Genomic DNA, 20,851 nt, shown 5'->3' with positions numbered 1-20,851 from the left:
CATTTATCCCATTCCATTTGCATTCTGGATTTTGCTGTCATTTCTCTATATTTACTCATATAGTCTTTTTTTGTTGTTTTAAACTCCACATTCACTTGACATACACTATTTATTAGTTTCATCTCCTTTCAAAAATGTAAGGCCTTCCCCTAAGGATGCCTGTGGTAGGTAAATTTACATTTATTTGGTGTAAATACTAGTAAATAGTAATAATTATGCAATTTTACTCTATAATATTGATATTTCACACACTTATCATGATTTGCAACATGGAAGATTGAAAGTTTATTTTTATTTTTTATTTAATTACTATTTTGTCATCCCTTTTAGTCTTGGTTTAAATCATTAATTAAACATTATTGTCAACCTCATATTTGTAAGCGAGCAAAGGAGGCGAAAGCGTAGACCCCCCCACACCCTCCCACCCCCCGTGATTGTGTCCCACACAGTTTCGCACACATGCTGCCATTTGTGTACAGACGTCAGACTTGTTGATGTTTTTCTTTCGTGTGGCTTTGTACATCCAAACGGTGTGATTCCTGGAAGTGCACAGCACTCGAGGAAGCCGTTTAACAAGCACAGATGCAGGATCTTAAGGTGGAGAAACGTAAACACACAGAATGGCAATGGGAGTACCTCCCCTTACCTTAAAGGGAGCCTGAGTTGAGGGGCGCATAGGTGCTCTAAGTTCTCCTACCAACAGGCCTGCAACACAAGATGTATTGTTTTGTTGGATGTTATGATTGATGTTGTCTTTGCACACTCTGCATGTGACATGTGCAGTGTGTACTTTGAATACTCACCCAACATGGCTTCCTTAGAAGATAAAACACGTACATGCAAAGAGGCACTGGGGGACCACCAACGCGAGTGCTACCAAATTTGGACAGAGCACATTAGAGGGGGTCTGAAAGAGGTTTTTCTGGTTTGGGTCAAAGCCAGTCTGCTGGGACATTATTGTGATTGAAAATAACAGTTGTCTCACGGATGACACTTTTGATTTAAAGGAGTTAAGTGTATACGCTGGAATCGGATTACTTGTTTTTCTGTGCTCCCATCTCCTAGCAACCTTTGTTTTTCTATACTTGTAAATACAGTGGAACTTCCCGTAGGACACAATCTGTTCTGTGACGTTGGTTGACACTGAAGTTGTATTGTTCCCTTCTTATATCCTAAAAAAAGAAGAAGAAAAACATTAATATTGTATAATACAACTAAAATGTTCTAAAATTACTCAATGACGCATAATGAAGAAGGATGAATTTCTGAACGCACTCTGTGTTGACGGCATTGAGCGAGTTTCATTTGCATTCAAAACTTCTGCTTCTAACTATGGAAAAGTTGTTCTTTTTAGTTTTAAGTGGCTTAACTTAAATAAAATCCTGTGTTGCATTTTGGCCAAAGGTAAAATCCTGGTCGGTTATTGCGCCCTTTGCTGCTCTAGTAAACCTTTCTCGCGGCCGCATGCTAGCGGCAGCAACTAACTGACGTCAAACATTTCTTCCATTTCATCTACTTCCATTTCTTCTTCTACTGTCTTGGCAGTTGGCATATACTTTTGGTGTATTACCGCTGGTGGAAAGAAGGTGGCAATAATGCACAGAAAGTCAACACTAATAGGGAATTGGGATTTTGGGTGCCAGTCCCAGCTCTAACTTGAATGTAGTGTAAGTTACTGAGTAAATAAGTCACAGCACCAGCCAAACTATGAAACAAAGTGCAACTTACAGTCCGAAAAATACAGTAACCAATTTTAGGGGGTCGGGGGGAACAAAAATGAAACAAGTCAAATGAATGCATCAAATATTAAAGGACGTTGGAATGCTTGGTGGGCTCGATTATAGAGCAAAAAGGACCGTTGGCCATACTTTAACCACTCCTTGGCTAGACCCTTTTTCTTATTTCCATTGCAGGTTCAATTTCAATGTTCTACGATTATCATTGCGCAAATTTTCTTCTCTTGATTCCCTTGAGAGTTTGTGGTTCGGTCCATTGAAGCAGCGCTACACTGGGTAGAAAAAAAATATGTTTTGACGCCTCCACTGGCAGCTTTCTATTAGAGGAATGCAGTTGAGATGTTGACATACTTCCTGTATGTTTGGTCGAGTGAAGACTTACTCCGCCTGTTCCGAATGTACGTGACGTAAGCCTGGCGTCTGGGGAACTCCAAACCTTGCGTGTTGTTCCATGTGTTCATAATGAGTCTTTCCGATGGTTTCCTGATTAACGACCCCTTGTAGCTTGCTCAACACTAGTTTGCCTTTCTGTATTTTCAGCTCTCTCCCAGTGGTTTTTAAACAAGCAAACATGCCTGTGATATTTTGCATTACTCTGCGATGATGCGGAAAAACGATACAAGATGTGAAGCGTGTTAGTATTTCTAAGCCTAAAAACACACTTTACACGCTACATTTGTGGCTTGTCCTGCTCACTCAGCCTTGACTAAGGTACGGCCAGAGGGGTCTGTTAAAACGCAAGAAGCACTTTCTATGTATTTCCTTCCTTTTCGCAACGGAAAGCTCTCTTGGATGCTTATGACGTAGAAAGAACTATGCATCAAGTCTTGCATATACAGTTGTCTTTTAAGTGCAAGAGGTTCAAAAGTCCATCCGAGGCATAGCAGATGAATTAATGATTTGCCTGTGGATGAATGTGGGAAAGAAATATTGTGTTTTACACATGAGAAGCCAAAGACGCTCATCTTTATGGGAGGTTTGAATTTAACAGTAAACTGCTTTCATTTGTTCTAAACCAGTGGTTCGCCAAGTTTTTTTTCACCAAATACTACTTAAAAAATACTTAGTTCTCCGCGGACCACCATAATGACCAACATTAAAATATAGCAATGATGTCATAAGTGTTCATCAAAAATGAGGCAGGTTTTGTTTCTAAAAGGTAAATGTTACATGGACTGCTTTTTATATAGCGCTTTTATCTACACCATTTGGAGCCCAAAACACTTTTAAGTATATTTAATGTTATATTTGACAAGCTTTAAGGTCTTCAACTTTGATCATGTTACACTGTTCTTGGTCAAGAAGTCAGCGCTTCACCTGTGACTTATGTATTGTTGTAAACGAAAGCCCTCTTTGCATTTGAGTTCGCTGGCCTGGATTTGTCCTAAGCTCAAGCTGTCCAGAGGCTCAAAGCAGCTTATGTGCAGGGAACCCTGATGTATGATACCGTTAATACTTGTGGGTGCTCTTTACATGCCCGTTGCAAACATACATTTCTCACTCAGGTGATGCTTTGTTGCCAGTGGCTGCTTTACTTTCGGCCAACCTCTTGCTAAGTCTTGCTTGTTAATTTGAACATATTGTCTGGCCTTAATGAAGTGCACACAGCCATTACTAGACTCTACTTTGACTGTCTTTTCATTTAAAGTGTTTCCAAATTTACCAGTCTAAGAAACATTGCCCTGAGATGGGCAAAAATATATCCAAGCTTGAACCTTACTGTATATCAAATGACGGTACAGTATTCTCATTTCCTACAGTTATCTACAAATCTACTCCCAATTCTGATCAAATACATGTTGAAATGTCTGCCGTTCAGAATTTTGTCATAAACTGCGTCACTTTTATTGTGAAATTTACAGGAGAGAGAAAAAAGCTTTAAGAGTTTGTAGGTTTAGTAAAGGTACACTCGGTGTTCATAGTAAATTAAATAAAGCCATTGTACTATGTATGAATTTATAATGCATTTTCGATTGCTCTCTTACAATAATGTAGTCTAATGTGATGTAGTGATACCATTCAATGGAAACCATCCATCCAACATTTTGCTTATGTGATTTTGGAAAACTTTCTATCTTCTACATTTTAGAAGGTAGTGATGTCTTGCACAATTACTAAATTTAGTAACCCATACTTTTCATACCCTTTATATACCCAAATGGAAATGTCCATTACAGAGGGAGACTTGCGTCTCATTTTGTTTTGCGGTTTCTCTGATAACTGCAACAAAACTGACTAACTGAATCAAGTGGGATCAAATCTTAATTCAGTTGACCAATTAGGATATGGTGCCCGTGACAAATTTTTGTCACTCAGTCACTGTCATGGCTGCAAGGATGCAATCTGTGTATTTAAGTGCGTATTTGCGTGCGTGCGTGTCTGTGTGTGTGTGTGTGTGTGTGTGTGTGTGTTGTGTGTCTGCGCGCAAGATGGGCTATGTCGTGACGTCAAGTCTAGACAGACCATTTCACAGTCTGCTTTGATGCCACACTATGACAGCTGATGAAGAGGTGGTCCAAATAATCCACACTCATCGCTGTTGTTCTTTAGAGTCGTGCCTATCATAACTGGAAGTACAGTGGCAGATTTACCATATGCACCTGCTGGCCACATAGTTTTATATATTTATGTACACGCAGACTGCACAGCATTAGTCATTAGGCTGCAATTGATTGGAAATCCCACAAATTGCATATTGTTGTTGTCGCTCTTTAAAATGCGCACAATTGCACTTTGCAGTCATTTGCTGTGGTTGACCAAATGAATTTCTGCCATGTTTCATGACAAACAACCCGCATATAGAGAGCTTTGTTTCTTTCTGGGACCTCAGAGATTGTGTCCGGTCATGTGACTGCATGGCTCCGTTTGTTTGGTCAAGTGGAGTCAAACGTCACTTGTAGAACCAAATAGAACCTTGAAAGCAATAAAAAAAATAGCTATAGGTATAAATACAAGTAACTGTAGCTCAATGTAATGAAGTAAAAGTTGTGTTACTCCTAAACCACAACAAAAAATAATCAAGTGACGGTAAAAAGTACTGTATTGCAAGAAAACGACTCTCATAATCACAATTTTTTCCGAAAAGCTACTTAAATAAATGTGAGAGCGTTTAAGGTAGCTCATTATTACCTCCCACCTCAGTCAACTACTGGTGATATTAATGACGGTGTTGAATGACATACACACCCCCACTGTAAAAACAACATCTTTAATAACAATAACAAGTAGTGCAAGGTATGGTTTTATTTCTTTAAATGAGTCTGCTTAACTACTTCTTCTGGTCTATTGACCATTTGCACCGACGTCACGTGATCACGTGACTGCCCTATGACGGACGGCGGAAGGAAATGATTGTTGAATGGAAGTGGACGTGACCCGGAACGACTTAGTGACGAGCGACTATTTATTTGACAAATTAAAAGTTATTATTGGCCATAGAGCCATGGAATCTATTACTTCAACCGAAGGTCGCCTGTCAATCGAAGTTGCACATTTAGTCGGGACTCATAGAGCGCGATATTTACTTAAGTTGGAGATCGCTAATTTGAAAACAGCCCTTAACCTTCTGTTGCCTGCTGTTTTTACCAAGTTAATCAAATCGCCGACTTTGCCGGCATTGACAGCGCACGACCTATATCATTATGGTAGTCAATTTCGTCTCTTCTCCTTACACCGGGGCCGATTCAAAAGCTTGTCGCTGGCTGAGTCTCTGGGACGAGATGCTACGCTCACACCGGGGGACAATATACCTCGTAATGCAAAGGTAAAACTTGTTTATCATACTATAACTGACTTATTTTGACACAGTCCGTTCTAAATTGAAACGTTGTGATGATGTTATGTTACTGTGTTTACGAGCATGGAATAAATGATTATCGTAGTGGCAAGCTATGCGGTAATTTCATGAAAAACTCCAAGCACAAAGACGAAATCCCCCATTATTAAACAGTCAAATACACTTAATAGTTTTGAAGAAGGTACATTTTAAAACTAAGCTGTGTGTTCGTGCAGTTGGAGTGGACGCTAACTATCTGGCTCGTTAATGTGATTTGAAACACGCAATTCGACACCTCTGTTACAATCTTTGTTAGAGTGTACGTTTACTAGTAAAATGTATGAACATTGATCTACTAATTACAACATTTATCTACTAACCTCACAAAAAACGGATTGCTGCAAATCTGTGAATACTTTGTGGGCTGCCAGTCCTTTCTGTTGATTGCTGCTATCAGTCGACGTCGTTCGTCTTCATTAGTGGGTATGGGATAAAAAGCAACATTTGGTTTACTCCTTTGTCTGTCTGTACGACCGACCGCACAGCAAGATATGACCATTTTATAAGATAATCGATTAGATAAAGGACTTAACGCTGTACGAGATTCAATGGTTACAATACAGGCAAGTGGCTCTTTTGCCGTCCAGCGTCCCGGAGGGGGCGTTCCCATGAGGGCTGTGACGTCACGTGCAAAAGGTCAATACGGTATTCTTGTTCTCTTAACAACCCTTGTTTAGACTGGTTCTACTTTTGGAATGAGTAAAACATGAGGTAATCTTTTGGTTCCTTGTTGAAATGAGGTCTCATGAGATGCACTGACGTCTCTCGTCACATATTCATGATGGAGGTTGCCAAAGGTCCAAGTTGAGACAAGATTGAAAAGACCAGCTTTACTGACACCTTCAGGTTGATGATTGTAACCTGCGGTTCAAATTCTTAGTTTTGTTCGACTTTTTGGGGGAATATAAGGCTGTCCTGGTCCTGAGGGGGGCAAAAACTCCCCGTTCCTGATTTCTGTTTTTGTGATCGTTAAACAAATTTTCATGTCACAAAGATAACTGAAGTTAGCATAAATTAAAAATGCAGTTTCTAAATGTGAAAAAATAATAATATGCAATATTTTTTTAACCATTGCTCAGTCAACACATGAAACGTTTTGCAGAAATACGAGGACTATTGTTATGATTATTATTTTTTTTTTATCCAACATTTTAGCTTTACTCGCCTTTCGTTGCCACCATTTTTTTAATTAGTTAGAAAAATCTTTTTTGTGTGCACACTACAAACTCAACGCCTTCTATCAACTGTTGGGATGCACTAATTTATGTTGCACACTCTATGTCAAATATTTAGAGTTGCCATATCTAATTTGTGGAGTCTAGTGTAGTCTCCCACATACATCTGCCGGGGGGTCCTAACACATGTCAGTCCCGGACTTCCTGTTTACTATTTACTTCCAAACAGCTGTGTTTCAAACGTCACAGCTCTGGATACACCCTCGGCTCGTTCGTCAGTGAAGTAAGTAAACTTCCAGAGCTGGTCCTCGACACCTTCAAAGCCCCTCTAACCATTTTGTTTAGAGAACATATTTCATTCAGTGAATCACCCTTTACACGTGAAGTTGATTAGACATACACCACCACAAAATTATTGACTCTTCAAATCCATAGTTTCAATATAAACGGTGAGTGTAAATGTAATAATATATATTTTTTAAACTACTAAATGTATCTAAATGAATGTTTGAGAACAAAGGTTCAGTTAAACAAATGTACTGTACTGGTTGAAAAAAAGCTCAAGCCACTGTGACATTATTCATTCTTTCATTCATTCATTTATTCTCTGCGTAGCGGAAGAAGGATACCACATACAATGAGGTACGCACACCACACTTTGAGAATCACTGATTTACAGCGACTTAATGTGAATGGCAGGTGCACAGTCCAAGGCTGTGTGAGAAAATGTTTCTAGTTGGCTAGGAAGTGATAGATTCCTAAAACAAACAAATGAAAACTTCTCAATAGCCCAAGATAAACAAAATGTGCCGATCTGGACTTTATTAGTAATGTCAGGATAAGTAATTTGTTTATGAAGGGATTCTCAGTAGCTGTCGGCAAAATATTTTTGTTTTTTAAAATCTAAGTAGTTTGCAGTGAATGTGTTGCAGGCTCAATTATGTGTCCTATGGTTGTTGAACCCTACTACGTCAACCCCTGAACAAGATGTCCTCATTGTGAGCAATGTTGTTGTTTGTGCCTCGGTTGCAAAGGGGGAAAAAAAAAAAACTCATTTGTGTTTTGAATTATTTTGCAAGGTTAACCATTGCGTGTTGACTCACACAATATACCTTCACTTTCAATGATCTCTCGCTGACCTCAGAGCGCACCCAACTAAATGAGAATGTGTCACGTTGATGAAGTTATTCAAGTCCTTGTTTCAGCTTGTCTTCATCTGCAAGCGAGGGCTGACAAAGTATTTCTTGGCCGAGCTGGAGCTGGAGGGATTGGTGGGTGGGCTGCTTTGACGTGTTTTCCTCAGATCAGATGTTAAGCCATTTGATTCCACAGAGACCTCACTTTGACCCCTCTTTGTTAACTCTTTTCCCCTTTTCAACACTTTCAAAAGTGTTATAATTGTATACCGCAGATGAATGTTACGGTCCAAATTTAAAACACTTGTCATGGAATTCGGGGTCTTGGGGCTGTGCAACTTCCTTCAGAGAACATCTCTCTCACCGAGTTGGGTCCAAGACAGCTGCACTTGTGTGTAATGTAACAATAGTCCCATGCAACACGCACACACACACCAGATTAATCTTGACTAAGCAAGAAAAGCACTTCTTTTGTCACGTGTGGCCCTCAAAGACAGCCACGTCAAAGACGCTTCCTTTTTTCTACATTTGATTTTATTTCACAATTGTCAATCAATGCTTAATTTAATCAATCCCTGCTTTAATAGAAACCCATACAGTAAATGAGACACAACTTCCCACATGCTGTTTAAAACGTAAAGCGTAAATTTAGAGCAAAAGAACATGTCTAAGAAAGACCCAAGATCGTAACGTTTAAGTCTTCCTTGATGCCCTCAACATTATTTAGAATCTGTGATTCATGATCTTGTGTTTAGGAGTCCTGCCGTCACACCAATAGGTGGCAGAAGTTGCCAACGAGAGCCAATGAGACGTGACGGACACAGCAAAGATGAGAGGGTCACTCTCAAGTGGCACTTGGTCGAACAGCTTTCCTTTTCAGCTGGAGGTCTCAGCAGGGAGGGGGAGGAAGGGACGGAGGCAGTCTGAGCACATGGGGAAGGGGGAGAAAAGGGAAAGGAAGATGTCTCCTTTGGATTTTTTGTGTGGAAGTGGCTATTTGTTAGTTGTTAATTTTGCATGGTGTTAGTTTATTTAATCTCTAGCTATTAACTATATAAGAACTTGCCATTATCTCCTCTTCTTCTAACCTCATTATTTCATTTGCACCCAACCGTATATCTGCTTCACAACATTTTGTATTGCGATTGAACTACTGGTTTTAGCATTTTTTATACAGAGAAATGTTCACAAGTTGTCAAATGTAAATGGATGTAAAAATTGTGTTTCGTTGATTGATCTCACGTGTGGTCCACGTAAAGCCAACATTTAGTTTTTTTTTTTTAATTTTAGGGTTAGGGAAAAACAACAGATGAAGCCTATGTGGATGATTCCCCGGAGTATCTTGGCTCTCATCCATCTGCTGGAAATGACCTCACCCCATATAGAAATAATTTTCAAACTAGAATTAAACTGATTGTAACAATGCGAGAGAGAAAAAAATTGATCAAGCACTGTGTGAAGGCAGTGAACTCAACTCGCTTCACAACAATCAGACGTTTGGCAAACAGAACAGTTTTTCATAAAAGAGGCTTCAAGCTGTTTAATGCCACTCCCAGTTAGAGTTTACTGGCCCACTAAACATGGAACAAAGACAATTACACGTTGTGTATTTAATACAACTACATGACCTTAACGTCTGATATCTTAAGGCTAACACATGATGGGGAAACACCATAGATGGGTCACTTAAAGTAGATGTGAAACTCTTCTTTGTTTGTGTCTGTTGGACTATATTGTTCTTCCACACTTCAGAAGGAGCAGAAATGATCTTTGAATCTTTCAATTATGTTGAATTGTTTATCATTCTGCTTATACAAAGTACAATAGGCCTATGACAGAGTGCTATTTTCCTTTTGGTTTGTCCCTTTCTATTTATTTTAATATGGAAAGAGGATTTACATTACTTAAGTTACGAGCACGGTCATGAAATAAATGCAACTTGTATCTCTAGGCACCACTGTAAAAACAACAGTGACATATTCAGGTGAAGGAAAAACTAAAGCTATGTATTTCTTTTGTAATGGTACATAGTGGATTACGTTTTTTCATTTTTTTTTCATTTATAGATTCTTTGAACTGAAATAGTAGCACTGAACACATTTTATTAGCCTCTAGCTCAGAGATCCCCAACCACCCAGATTGCACAAAGAATAACACATTTTAAGAATATTTTATTTCATTCACATCTTTATCTAGGAAAAAAATCCTACTTCGCCATGACGCCCATTTTATTTTCTTACATGCCAACAGTAACATCAGTTTTGACAATGACTCCCTCCAAAAGTTGACCATCTAATGGCGTCACGTCCTTCCACAGGAGCTGACAACATCAAGAAATATTGGTGCCGCTACTACCAGGGGTCGCAGGGTGTCGTCTTCGTATTGGACAGTGCTTCATCAGACGAGGACCTTGAGGCAGCGCGTAATGAGCTGCACTCGGCCCTGCAGCACCCTCAGCTCTGCACGCTGCCTTTCCTCATCCTCGCCAATCACCAGGACAAGCCAGCTGCAAGGACGCCAAACCAGGTAACCCGGGCCCTCTCAGGTCACCTCAGCACGGCTCTTCCACTTACTTTGTTGGACACATTTGAACCACTACGGAACACATTAAGGGTTGGAATTGGAGGGTTAGATCACCAAATGATTCCCGCTGCACACCGCTCCCTCGGGGGATGGGTCAAATACGGAGAAAGAATTTCGCCCCACTTAGGTGGGTGTGACAATCAGTGGTACCTTAATTTAATTTAATGAAAGGAAATCAAAACCATTTTTATTGGATTAGCATCAGAGATATAAGATGTTATTCAACTGACTTGACACAAGCACAACCTCTCGAAGTGTGGAGGATGCAGACTAATGATGTATAGTCTTGGAATATCACCACCTGTATGTTGACCACACATATCGTACCAGAGTCCAGGCTTCATTGACGGCCAGTAATAGATTGATGCAGGAACGTGCTGATCACTGCTCTACTCTGTTCACAACACTGATTGGATATTAAGGTGGTGGTGCTGCACTGATATCTGGGGCTTCACCTTGAAAAGTCAACTCACATGTTGGATAAGATGGATGTTCCATCAGCTGGGTAAGCTATTGTACCTTACTCAAACACTTATCCATCAATGTTTTCAACATTAAGAAGAAGTTGGGGGTTTATATTTCATGTTCCCCAGGTCATATTACACGAAACGTTGTAATACAATCAAGCATATTTGTAGTAAGAGCATGTTGAAATATTTACATAATAATGGAGTGGTGGATTTGCCTTGCAGCAAATATTAAACACTGATGCTGGTTTATATTTCTTCTACATTTGTTGTACTCCAGAAGCACGATGATTAATAGAAACACATTGACAATGGAAGGAATCCGATGAGAATAATCTTTAATTTTGACTTCTCCCCACATTAGCTCCCTTTTGTAGTAGAGAGTTGCCTTGACTTAGGTTTGACCCGATTTCCTGAGCAGTTGTGAGCATCTGCTTCATGTATGACGATTTGAGATGCAAGTCTTTTGAGTTAAGAGTGTGGTCACAGAACATATTAAACTTATAAGTCAAAGCACCGCTGTATATCTGTGTGTTTGCAATCAAGAACAAACAGTGCAGTGTTGCTGTTGTTTTTTTGTTTTGTTTTTTTGTTATTTTTCCACCGCTCACTCTTTATCCTTGCTAGCAAATTGTCCATGAAACAGTTTTTGGGCTCAGGCACACAAATTCCCCTAATTCCTTTTTTTCTCTCCCAACATGTATTTAACCTCCCTTCAAGCACATAAAGTTGTTTTGCTATGTGGCCGATTATTGTTTGCGATATAGCTTGTAATGTACGATAACTACATTTATTTTTGTGTGCATTCTTGAAGTTTATTCAACACTATTCTAATTTCTCCTGTATAGTCACAGAGTAGGAAATCATCATACTCACGGCCAACTCAGAACCTCATATCAAACATTTGTCTTTGTTTTGCTCAATAATTAACGGCGTAAATGTCATGGAATAGTCATGTAGTTATGGGTCATGTTATCACCTCCTTGTAGATCGCAATGAATCACTCTTTGTGGAGGCAGAGACAAAAAAACAAGGATTGTCTGCTACACCTTTCTTTTCTCTCTCTCTCTCTCTCTATTCTCTCATGTCCTCCTTGCTTCACCCACTCCACCTCCCTTACAGAAGGTGTCTCTGGGTGCAGGATGTTACGGCTAGCGTTCCCAGTACGACTCTTGCTCGGGTTTTGAAAAACCTGGAGCCTCACTTTGCTACAAATGCATTCACTCGCACATACATCATCTACCGCAGACTATTGTAATGTCTCTGAAGGATTCACTTAGATGGATGCCTGCAGTGAGGGCCATCTGTATTTCCTTGCTCGGACCACCGGTGTTACGGCTCTAAAGGGATGGGGAATCCACTCTGGGAAACGATAGTGAGAAAAGTCCTCTACCAGATTGTGTTATTATGACCCAAAGTGGAACCTTTTGACTGCCCTTCAATCAGTTTAACTCGGGTTAAGTCATTAGTATGGATTGATTGCATTTGTGCACAAGTCACAACGGTCACGGAAAACCACTAATCTCATTGATGGTTTAAAATTGCAAGCGCTTGCAGCGGACGCGACAACACTGCAGTCTTTGTTGGTGCCCATAACGTAGCCAGTTAATACAGCCTGTGAGCTGCGCACACTGGCTCACTGGTCTTAGCGTGATGTGTCCTTTGCCATATTTGACCCTCCGTTGTATCAATTTCTGGAAGTATTGACTTTTTGCAACTGTTTGCAAACACCAATGACACGTGTGATTGACTGATGTGGAAGGATGAATGGGGATGGATGTCGCCCAAAGGCCTCATTTGCACTTTGTTGGGAAGGCCATGTCAGTTCAACTGAATGACTTACATAAAGTCGATCTGCTTCTATTACTGATGAGATGTCTGCCTCGCTCAACTATGTAAAATCCATCATTGGGACATAAAAGCTCTGATGACTGTGATGCTATTTTGCATTTATCTACGCTATTTATGACCTGCAAGCCCTTTCTCAGGTTTCCTCCGCTCATTGCAGTCAAACTACTTTTAATGTCATCAAATTTGGCTCACATGAACACATGAGGTGTGTCAGAAAGATTCCAGGATTGGTGTCACAAATGCCAACTCCAAGACTTCCCCTTTTGAAGTGATCCCACTGGAGTCTAATGCACTTTTCCAGCCTTCTGTGCCACGCTTTCATGCCCTCCTGGAAGGATTTATCCAAGATCTTGTGCAGCTCTGTCCTCTTGGCCGTCTTGATATCTTCAAAACGAGTCTCCTCGATGACCTCCTTGAGTTTGGGAAACAGGGCAACAAAATCACATGGACACCAAACTTAACAACGTGAACCCGTTTGTGGTTACAAAGTTGTAGCATGATGTAGTCTTTCATTTAGTCATCGATGCCGTTTGTATTATGTTTACGATAGCATTCTGACAGTGTGAATGCATTATCACTGACTCACGACTGTGTCAGTTGGTATTCAGTGACTCACAAAAGAAGCGTTGCTGAGATGAAACCGCAACCAGTCACTGCCCACACCACGTGCTTCCTTGCCTCCGTACCGCTTCCTGTCAATGAAGTCATGGCCGTCTTGCCTTCTGATTATGTTGTCCCCTCCACACTCTTAAAAAGACATAAGGAAATAGTAAACTTGCGCGACCACTGGAGTGTGCCAGAAGAAAGCAGCGGGCCTCCATATGTTAACCAAACATTTGCTCAACATCTGTAGGGGTCTCCTCCTCGGCTTTATTTTCACTTCTCCCCAGGTTCCCATTCTATCACTTTCTGTTCACTTGAAAGGTTTAATGCGTATGCCGTACAGCATGCGTAACAGGGTAAAGAGCTTACCTGAGTAAGTAAACAAATGACATGTGTGCATACTTTTCTTTACTATTGCTGTTTAAGGGTGTATTGAATCACTCAATTAAAGTTAAAATGGTATTTCAGTATATTTTCAATTAGGCTTGGATGAGTATTGGATTTTGACGGTTTGATTCCCTTGAGCAAACATATGTAGAATATTTTAGAATATATCAAAAACAGTTAATTCCCCTAGCATTTGAATTGTTCATTGCAATAACCTGATTACTGCAATCATCACATTCCATATTAATAAAATGTGTATTTGCTTCTGAATTATAAATTCCCTTTCTATGGTAAATTATTCAAAAAATAAGAGGTTCTTCTCAATTGTTTGTCTTGCTATAACTTATTGATGAAGGTCAAGATGCTGCACTAAGGTGCTTAATATTAAATGACAGTTACACTTAGAGTACACAGGTACATGTCTGAAACATGTCTCACTAGTGGCCCAGTATAAGTGCAGTTGTGTCTCTCTTGCAAAGGGTAGAAGTTCAGTTCAAGAAACTTGCTTGTCCAACAGTATCCATCCTGTCTCAGGGTTGTTATTGTTAGCCTGTGAAGTTGGCCCATTTTAGTATGGCTCATAAAGTATATGGGTGTGTTTTTCTGTGGATGACGCTCCATTTGTTGTAAAATTGTTTTAGAATCAAAGTTGGTGCTGATTGCCAACGCTACACTATTACTACCGCACTATTATTTCTTTTATAACATCTTTTGGCCAAACTGCTTTTTCAACTTCTCCGTCAACGTAAACTTGAAAAAGAAGCAATTGGGAAATCATATCAAAGAAACCCACATGCAGCATTGCCTCTACTCCCCAAAATACTGGAATGATGTCACATGCGCCCTATAGGAGAAACCATATATGCCCTGCTATGCATCTTTTCATTATTCATTAGAATTTCCATTAGCTTTTTACATGTAAGTCGTGTTCAGGGCCAGTGCACATTGCTTTTCAGACGTTTTGAGAAACTGGAGCTACTTCAGGAAAACTATTCCATGCTGGAGCTTTTTTTTTTTTTATTACATTCTTTATATGGTCATGACACATGAAGGAAGCTAACATCATCAAGGCCAATTTTGATGAAAGTAGTTCTACAAAATAACGTCTTTTACCAAGGGTTATCAGGGTTTCCCCCAGAAAACTTCCTTAGCCTGGTGGTCCAGACAGACTGGGAACAAAATTCTGCCCGGGAAAATATTTGTCAATGGGTGGGGGTGGTAGCAGACGACGAACGAGAAGCGGCAAAAAACATAAGTGAGAGGGACTCGGGGGCCGGGGTCGAATTTCAGATGACGACCATTAAAAATAACAATAATAACACACACACACATCCCCAAAAGTTTTTTTTCCTTGCCTACGTCCCTTGCGGTTGACTTAGGATCAGTGCTGGACGGTAGACCACGGTTGACTGGTTGGACACTCTTGGTCTATGGCATTTAGAAAAATGCTGGTATAAATGTGAGAGCTCACTGTCATTGCATGGTCTGAATAATGTTACAGCCTGTAAAGAAAACCATATTGAGTCGATTATTAACCTTGTGAATTTGATTTTTACTTTTTATTTGATTTTGCTCTGATATGAGTGAAATTATGTATCAGTACAGAGACATACGGGAACAAGAATCCGTCCGCAACAGGTTTCCATGTGAAGTCCACTAAACTCCAGCGACACCAGCTGCATTGCATGTTGTTAAGAATTATTGATAAAACTGAAATCTTCCCAAATTCAGTTGGTCTAAATCCTCCCCTGGCGATGACACTGTATACAAACGACGTCTTCGTTTTGACCTCTTTCGCACAGGAACTGCTGTATTGACAGAAAAGGTGACTCATTTCCTCAATATACAAACAAACTTGCATTTGCTAGTGCTGTTTTCTAATGGCATTCCTTGTTTCCAGTATTACATTAGCGATTTTGGGTGTTTCTAGCACGGCCAGAGTGAGGGGTGAAGGAAGGTGCTGGTGCTTAATACGGCTCTGCAGACCTGCTAAGGCCTCACTGGGGCTCTCTGTGCTGGTGCAAATGTTTGTCAGGAGCTGGGTGGGTCTGGACGAGTTGGACGGAAACATGGGACAAAATTCCTTGTTGACATCAATCTCCTGCCATTGGGGGGCCCAAGGAAGCTGGGTAGGAGTGGAGGGAGGTCACCCTGTTGATATAACACCTCAACAAAGCAGGTCTGTTTGGATGGTTGGGCCTAATGGACTGCGTCCACGAAAAGCTCTTGTCTTAGAAAATGCTGTCTGTGTTTGTAGCTAGAAGTGGAGCTGTTGGTGGCTGTTCACACTTTTGCCAAGGTAGAGGAATATGAGAAACTGAAACTGGTGATACTATGTAATCCCTAAATCAAATCAGAGTCTGGGCTGACTTTTGCGGGAAATAGATGGAATGACACAAATGATGAAGATGAAAAGACGAATGGTTGTTGGCTTGTATATCCAAACTTATTACCCATGACGGCAGCTCCACCCTAAAATCAAGAACTTCAAGAATCAAACTTTGATGTCAAATCCCCAGATTACAGAACAGATCAGCCCTTCCAAAAGACTCGATCACTCTTTCAAACCCAACGTAATCTGGTCCTGAATCATCCCTTTAAACTTTAGTCCAGTTTGAGGAAAACAGTGCCTGGTATGAGTTGGAGAACATCTGTTTTCACTGGACAAAATCAAGATTTGCTTTTGCATTGTGACAGACTTACAGCACATAGACAAGCTACAACTCAAATGTGTAATCGCCGTACAGGACCAGAAAGGTGAATTGCTGTGAATGACGTCGCCGCTTTTTACAACATTGTTTTGTGTATTAACTTTAACTTCCCCACAGTGTGGGCAACAATACGCAGAGTGGAGACAGTCACCACTTGACCAGCAAATGTATCATTAATCATCAATTTGCCACAGAAACAGTCAGACAGACACACATTTGCTCGATGACGCAGACGTTTCGTACGTCTCATGTATGTGCTTTCATCTCACCCGAGGAGTCATAGTCTCTGAAAAGGAAGCTTTTGTCTTGGCTCCTCCTGACCACTGTTGACAGAATCGCATGCACAATCAAGAACGCCTCTTACTTTTTCGTTAAAACCTGCACAATCAAATAAACATTTGAACATCAGTTCAAGGTTAACGGCCTCTTTCTTGGCTTTGCACTTGCTGCAAATATGACTCACTCTGACTTTCCGTATTTACTTACAGGTCATAATGCCTTGGTGGTTACAATTAATTTGTGCCTCCATTAGTTGTAGTAAGTTCTGACCATTCGTAGAGGCAGGTGACTACCTAGAGCAAAATGCTTTTAGATTCATGTGATGTGGCATGGAATTTCAGTTTTCCTGGGAGCTTGTGAAACTAGGTGCTTTTTATTTTCTTCTTTTATTAAGCGTTTTGATCGCCCCTTTAGGAACAAGTAAATAAACTTGTCATTACAGTAGGGGTTCCTTTTAAGCATGGGTTTTATTAGTGCTGTCAAAGTTAAAGCGTTAACTCATTGATTAAACACCCAAAAAATGTGCGCATTAATCATGTATTAAGACAGATTAATCACATTATTAATTTTGACCGCAGATGATCCCTTAGCTTGACAGCAGATGGTTAAAGGTGACAGGTCTTTTTTGCCATCTTAAATTATGCTGGTAATTAATTGATTAGAAAAAGGAGGATGAGAGTGTGTGCAGTGGATCAAAAATTTTTAAAGACGTCCTCATAACATTAAATTAAGAATTTACACATAACATGTGCCGGACGCATTTTTTTGATAAAATGCCTTTTTAATTAAGTGATTAATCATGTTTAATCAAAGTTCCAAGATATCATTAATCTGATTTTAAATAAATTAATCGTTTGACAGCTGTAGTTTTAATAAACAATACAAATGCAACCATTTAACAGGATTTGTAGGGCTGCAGCTACCCAATATTTTAGTATTGAAACATCCTGCTGAAAATTCAATTGAATAATCGAGCGTTCAGATCAAATGTGTTTTGCCTTACTATGGATGTAATTAAACAAATTTCTGAAATGAATGGTTGCCTTTTGAGCAGATGTAAATGTATAAATCCAAAGAATATCCTTTAATTGCAAAGGCTACTAAACCATAAACTGAATGTCATTCATAAAAATGCCTTATAAATTCCAACGGAATTGAATGAAAGGGCTAATGAATGGACTTGAAAGAACATGTTAAGATATTTGGATGCTTTGCGCCTTCACTGGAGACGTCGCTCTGATTAGACAGAGTACTTTTTGTATCTCACTTTTAAGTGATGGAGACATCCTGATCGGTGATTGGTGCAGTGACAGCCATAGGTGACACTGCCGTTGCAGATTAAGAGGCTGTCTTGGTCATGGTTTAGAGAAGTAATTGTTAGCCAGCTTTTTTGTCTCTATTTCAGTAAGCCTGATAATAAAGTGGGTGGAGTGGGGCCATGGGGGCTGGGCCCGGCTCCCTGTTTGATCATTGATCTCCATGACCCCATTTGAAGGGTCTTAATCTCTCAGTTGACCTCCTCCAGGATATTTTTGAGGGAGGGTGACAGGGGTGGATGTTTACTGGGAACCATCAAGAGTGAGGATACTGTGGTGAAAGTGATTGGGGGGGGGCTTTTTCCACTTGAGTGGAGTGGTGTAATGAGCCTGGGAGGTCTGCGGATGCACGTTTGTATGTGGGACGTTTCGTGAAGTCATATGGCACTTTTTACTGTTCTACCTATAAAATACAAACTGCTGTTGTTGTTTTTTTTATATCTGGCTACTATTGTTAAAGACAAACTTGTTTCTGTACTTTTGCCAAAAAAAGAAGAAGAAATAAGCGCCTTATCAAACTGTCTGAACTCAAATCCTTCTTAAGATGTTTGTCTGTCATGCAGATGTATACCTCTGTCCACAAAGAAGATTTAAGGCTAACTTTCCTTCAGCTTTTGTTCCACGAGACTGCAAGGTACTCTTCATCTCAATAAGAGGATAACACAGTGTCTGTCTTCAGGGCTCAAACTAAATGTTGTGACAGGACATGCAAGCTCCACCCGTTTATTTAAGTTTGCACTGTACTTTGTGTACTACATATGGCAGAGCATTGGCATTTTGCAACCCCAAATCAAGAGACTCCCCCAGACATGTCAACCGCGTTCACCTCTATAGTATACTTGATGTGATTACAATAAGCAATCATGCATGCATTCAGCCATCTCTTGATCACCGAACAGTTTTCAGACAATTTACCATATTAGTTGAGGTCACCCATTTCGTTAGATTACAAAGAATAACACAGTATGTCGTTTTCAAACCAGTTTTATATCAAACTTTACAAATCACAGCATTGCGGTGATGTTTATTTGAGACACTTTACTCTTGACGATCCTGAGACATTCAGGTACTTACTTATTTCATTTTGAGTCTTCCGTGTGCATTGTAAAAGTCGAGCCATTTTATGTAGAGAGAAGTAAATAGGAAGAGAGAGGGAATAAGATGAGATGAGAGCATTTTCATTTGAGCATCTTTGGAGTTCAGGCAAGATAAAAAAATGCTGCTCTTCATGGAGACTGCCAGACGATATAAGTATTTTTAGACAAGGTGTAGCTCCTGTACACCCATCCATGATGGACACTGTAGATGTCTGTACACGTGTGATCAAACTGCTGTCTTTTGATTTGATCAAAAACATAATTCTTGAATCAAAATGTAAATAACTTCAGAGGTCCTCTTTGATGCTTGTTACATGAGGGGGGGGCTCTCCAATCCGCATCATAGCATACCAATGGCCTGTCAAATTCGAAAATAGAACAAATTATGCAGATTTTCAAATAATTTGGCAAAGACTTGTTCAGTCATGCACTGTGGTTTAGGTCCAAGTCAAGCTGAGGTCTTTAACTTTAGGTTTAGCCAAGTAAATTCCAAGTCCCAAATTGGTGACCTAAATCTGAATGGAGTCAAGTCATCAGTGGGAGTTGAGTCCCAAATCTCTGCTTACGAGTACTACAAAACACCATCTGCATTCATAGACACTTTTCCCCATGATCTTTTCTGTCCTCAGCTGGAAAGACTTAAGAAGTACAGTATGTTGCACAAGGTCTCCTGTACAGAATCCATAATGACTGGAGTTGGTGCTCGGATTAAGCCCACAGTGCTGGGCGAATTGTGTTAATGACAGACGGAACACTTCCTGGCTTCTTGTTTTGAGGGAAGATAGGCATCTTGAATGGCGTTGCTAAGGGAAACAAAAATCTCCAAATAAGTGTGGAACTGTAGCAGAACTCATTGCTCCAGACTAACTTCCACTTATCTTTCTACCAATCGTCTGAGTTTGTTTTATCAGCAAAGCAATACAATCCAGGTCAGTAGTTAGTTCAAACACAGTAAATTGAGGTTTTGCACAGCGATGAGGATGGATGGAAATCTCATATTATAAATTTGATTCGCAACTCAGCATTGTGACTGGAACGGACTTCACCGTAGAGCATCCTGTTAACTGCTGTCGGCCTCCAACATCAACATTGACTGGTCAGATGTTGTTGTATGTTTTCTAAATGAGTAGGTGCTATAAACTAGGCCCACGCGCTCGTTCGTATACATTCTGTATATTGACGCAATGACGGTCCACACTCGTTCCAAAGCCTTTTACTTGAAGCATCTGCATTCCTTCATGGCACAACCACATCCAGATGTTCACCTCTTATACTGCACCCCCCCCCCCCCCCCACACCACACCACACACACATAACTGTGCCAATATTTTCTTTCTTTTTGGCAGCTTTGACATGTGAAGCCCTTCATAGAAAATTTTATAACAGCAGCAAGCGATCTACAACTTATAAACAAAAATATTCCCTAAAAGACTTTAGTTATATGCTTTGGACCCCCCAAAAATAGATGCATCACCCCAGCAACAGTTCATAATGTCGATCTTTCAGCAATACATTGAGTAACATTTCACAAGCATATGCCAGTCTCACGTTTCTCCTTGTATTTTTGTTTCATTGAAGCATTTTTTTTTTCATTTTGCGCTCAATTCTTCAACCAACTTACCCCCTGCAATGGCAGACATGACTGATCTGTGGGCTTGTCAGGTACCATCAGTGC

The 20,851-nt window shown here is 40.2% G+C and overlaps 1 protein-coding gene across 3 annotated transcripts in view; it reads left to right on the top strand.

Annotated features, from left to right (window-relative positions):
• Nucleotides 1–20,851, top strand: part of arl15a (ADP-ribosylation factor-like 15a) — a 95,406-nt gene that overhangs the window by 36,463 nt on the left and 38,092 nt on the right. For all 3 annotated transcript variants that reach the window (XR_015094807.1, XM_086075570.1, XM_086075569.1), the window contains exon 4: nt 10,200–10,408. Coding sequence is in view for 2 of the 3 variants with exons in the window: in XM_086075570.1 (XP_085931696.1) it covers nt 10,200–10,408 (209 nt within the window). In the remaining variant the exon portion in view is untranslated. The remainder of the gene's footprint in view (nt 1–10,199; nt 10,409–20,851) is intronic.

The sequence above is a fragment of the Leptonotus elevatus genome, chromosome 5, assembly GCF_054856555.1.
Source record: "Leptonotus elevatus isolate MCC_2025b chromosome 5, RoL_Lele_1.0, whole genome shotgun sequence".
Taxonomy (NCBI): Eukaryota; Metazoa; Chordata; class Actinopteri; order Syngnathiformes; family Syngnathidae; genus Leptonotus; species Leptonotus elevatus.
The sequence above is the reverse complement of the archived record's forward strand: the minus strand, read 5'-3'. Positions and strand labels throughout refer to the sequence as shown.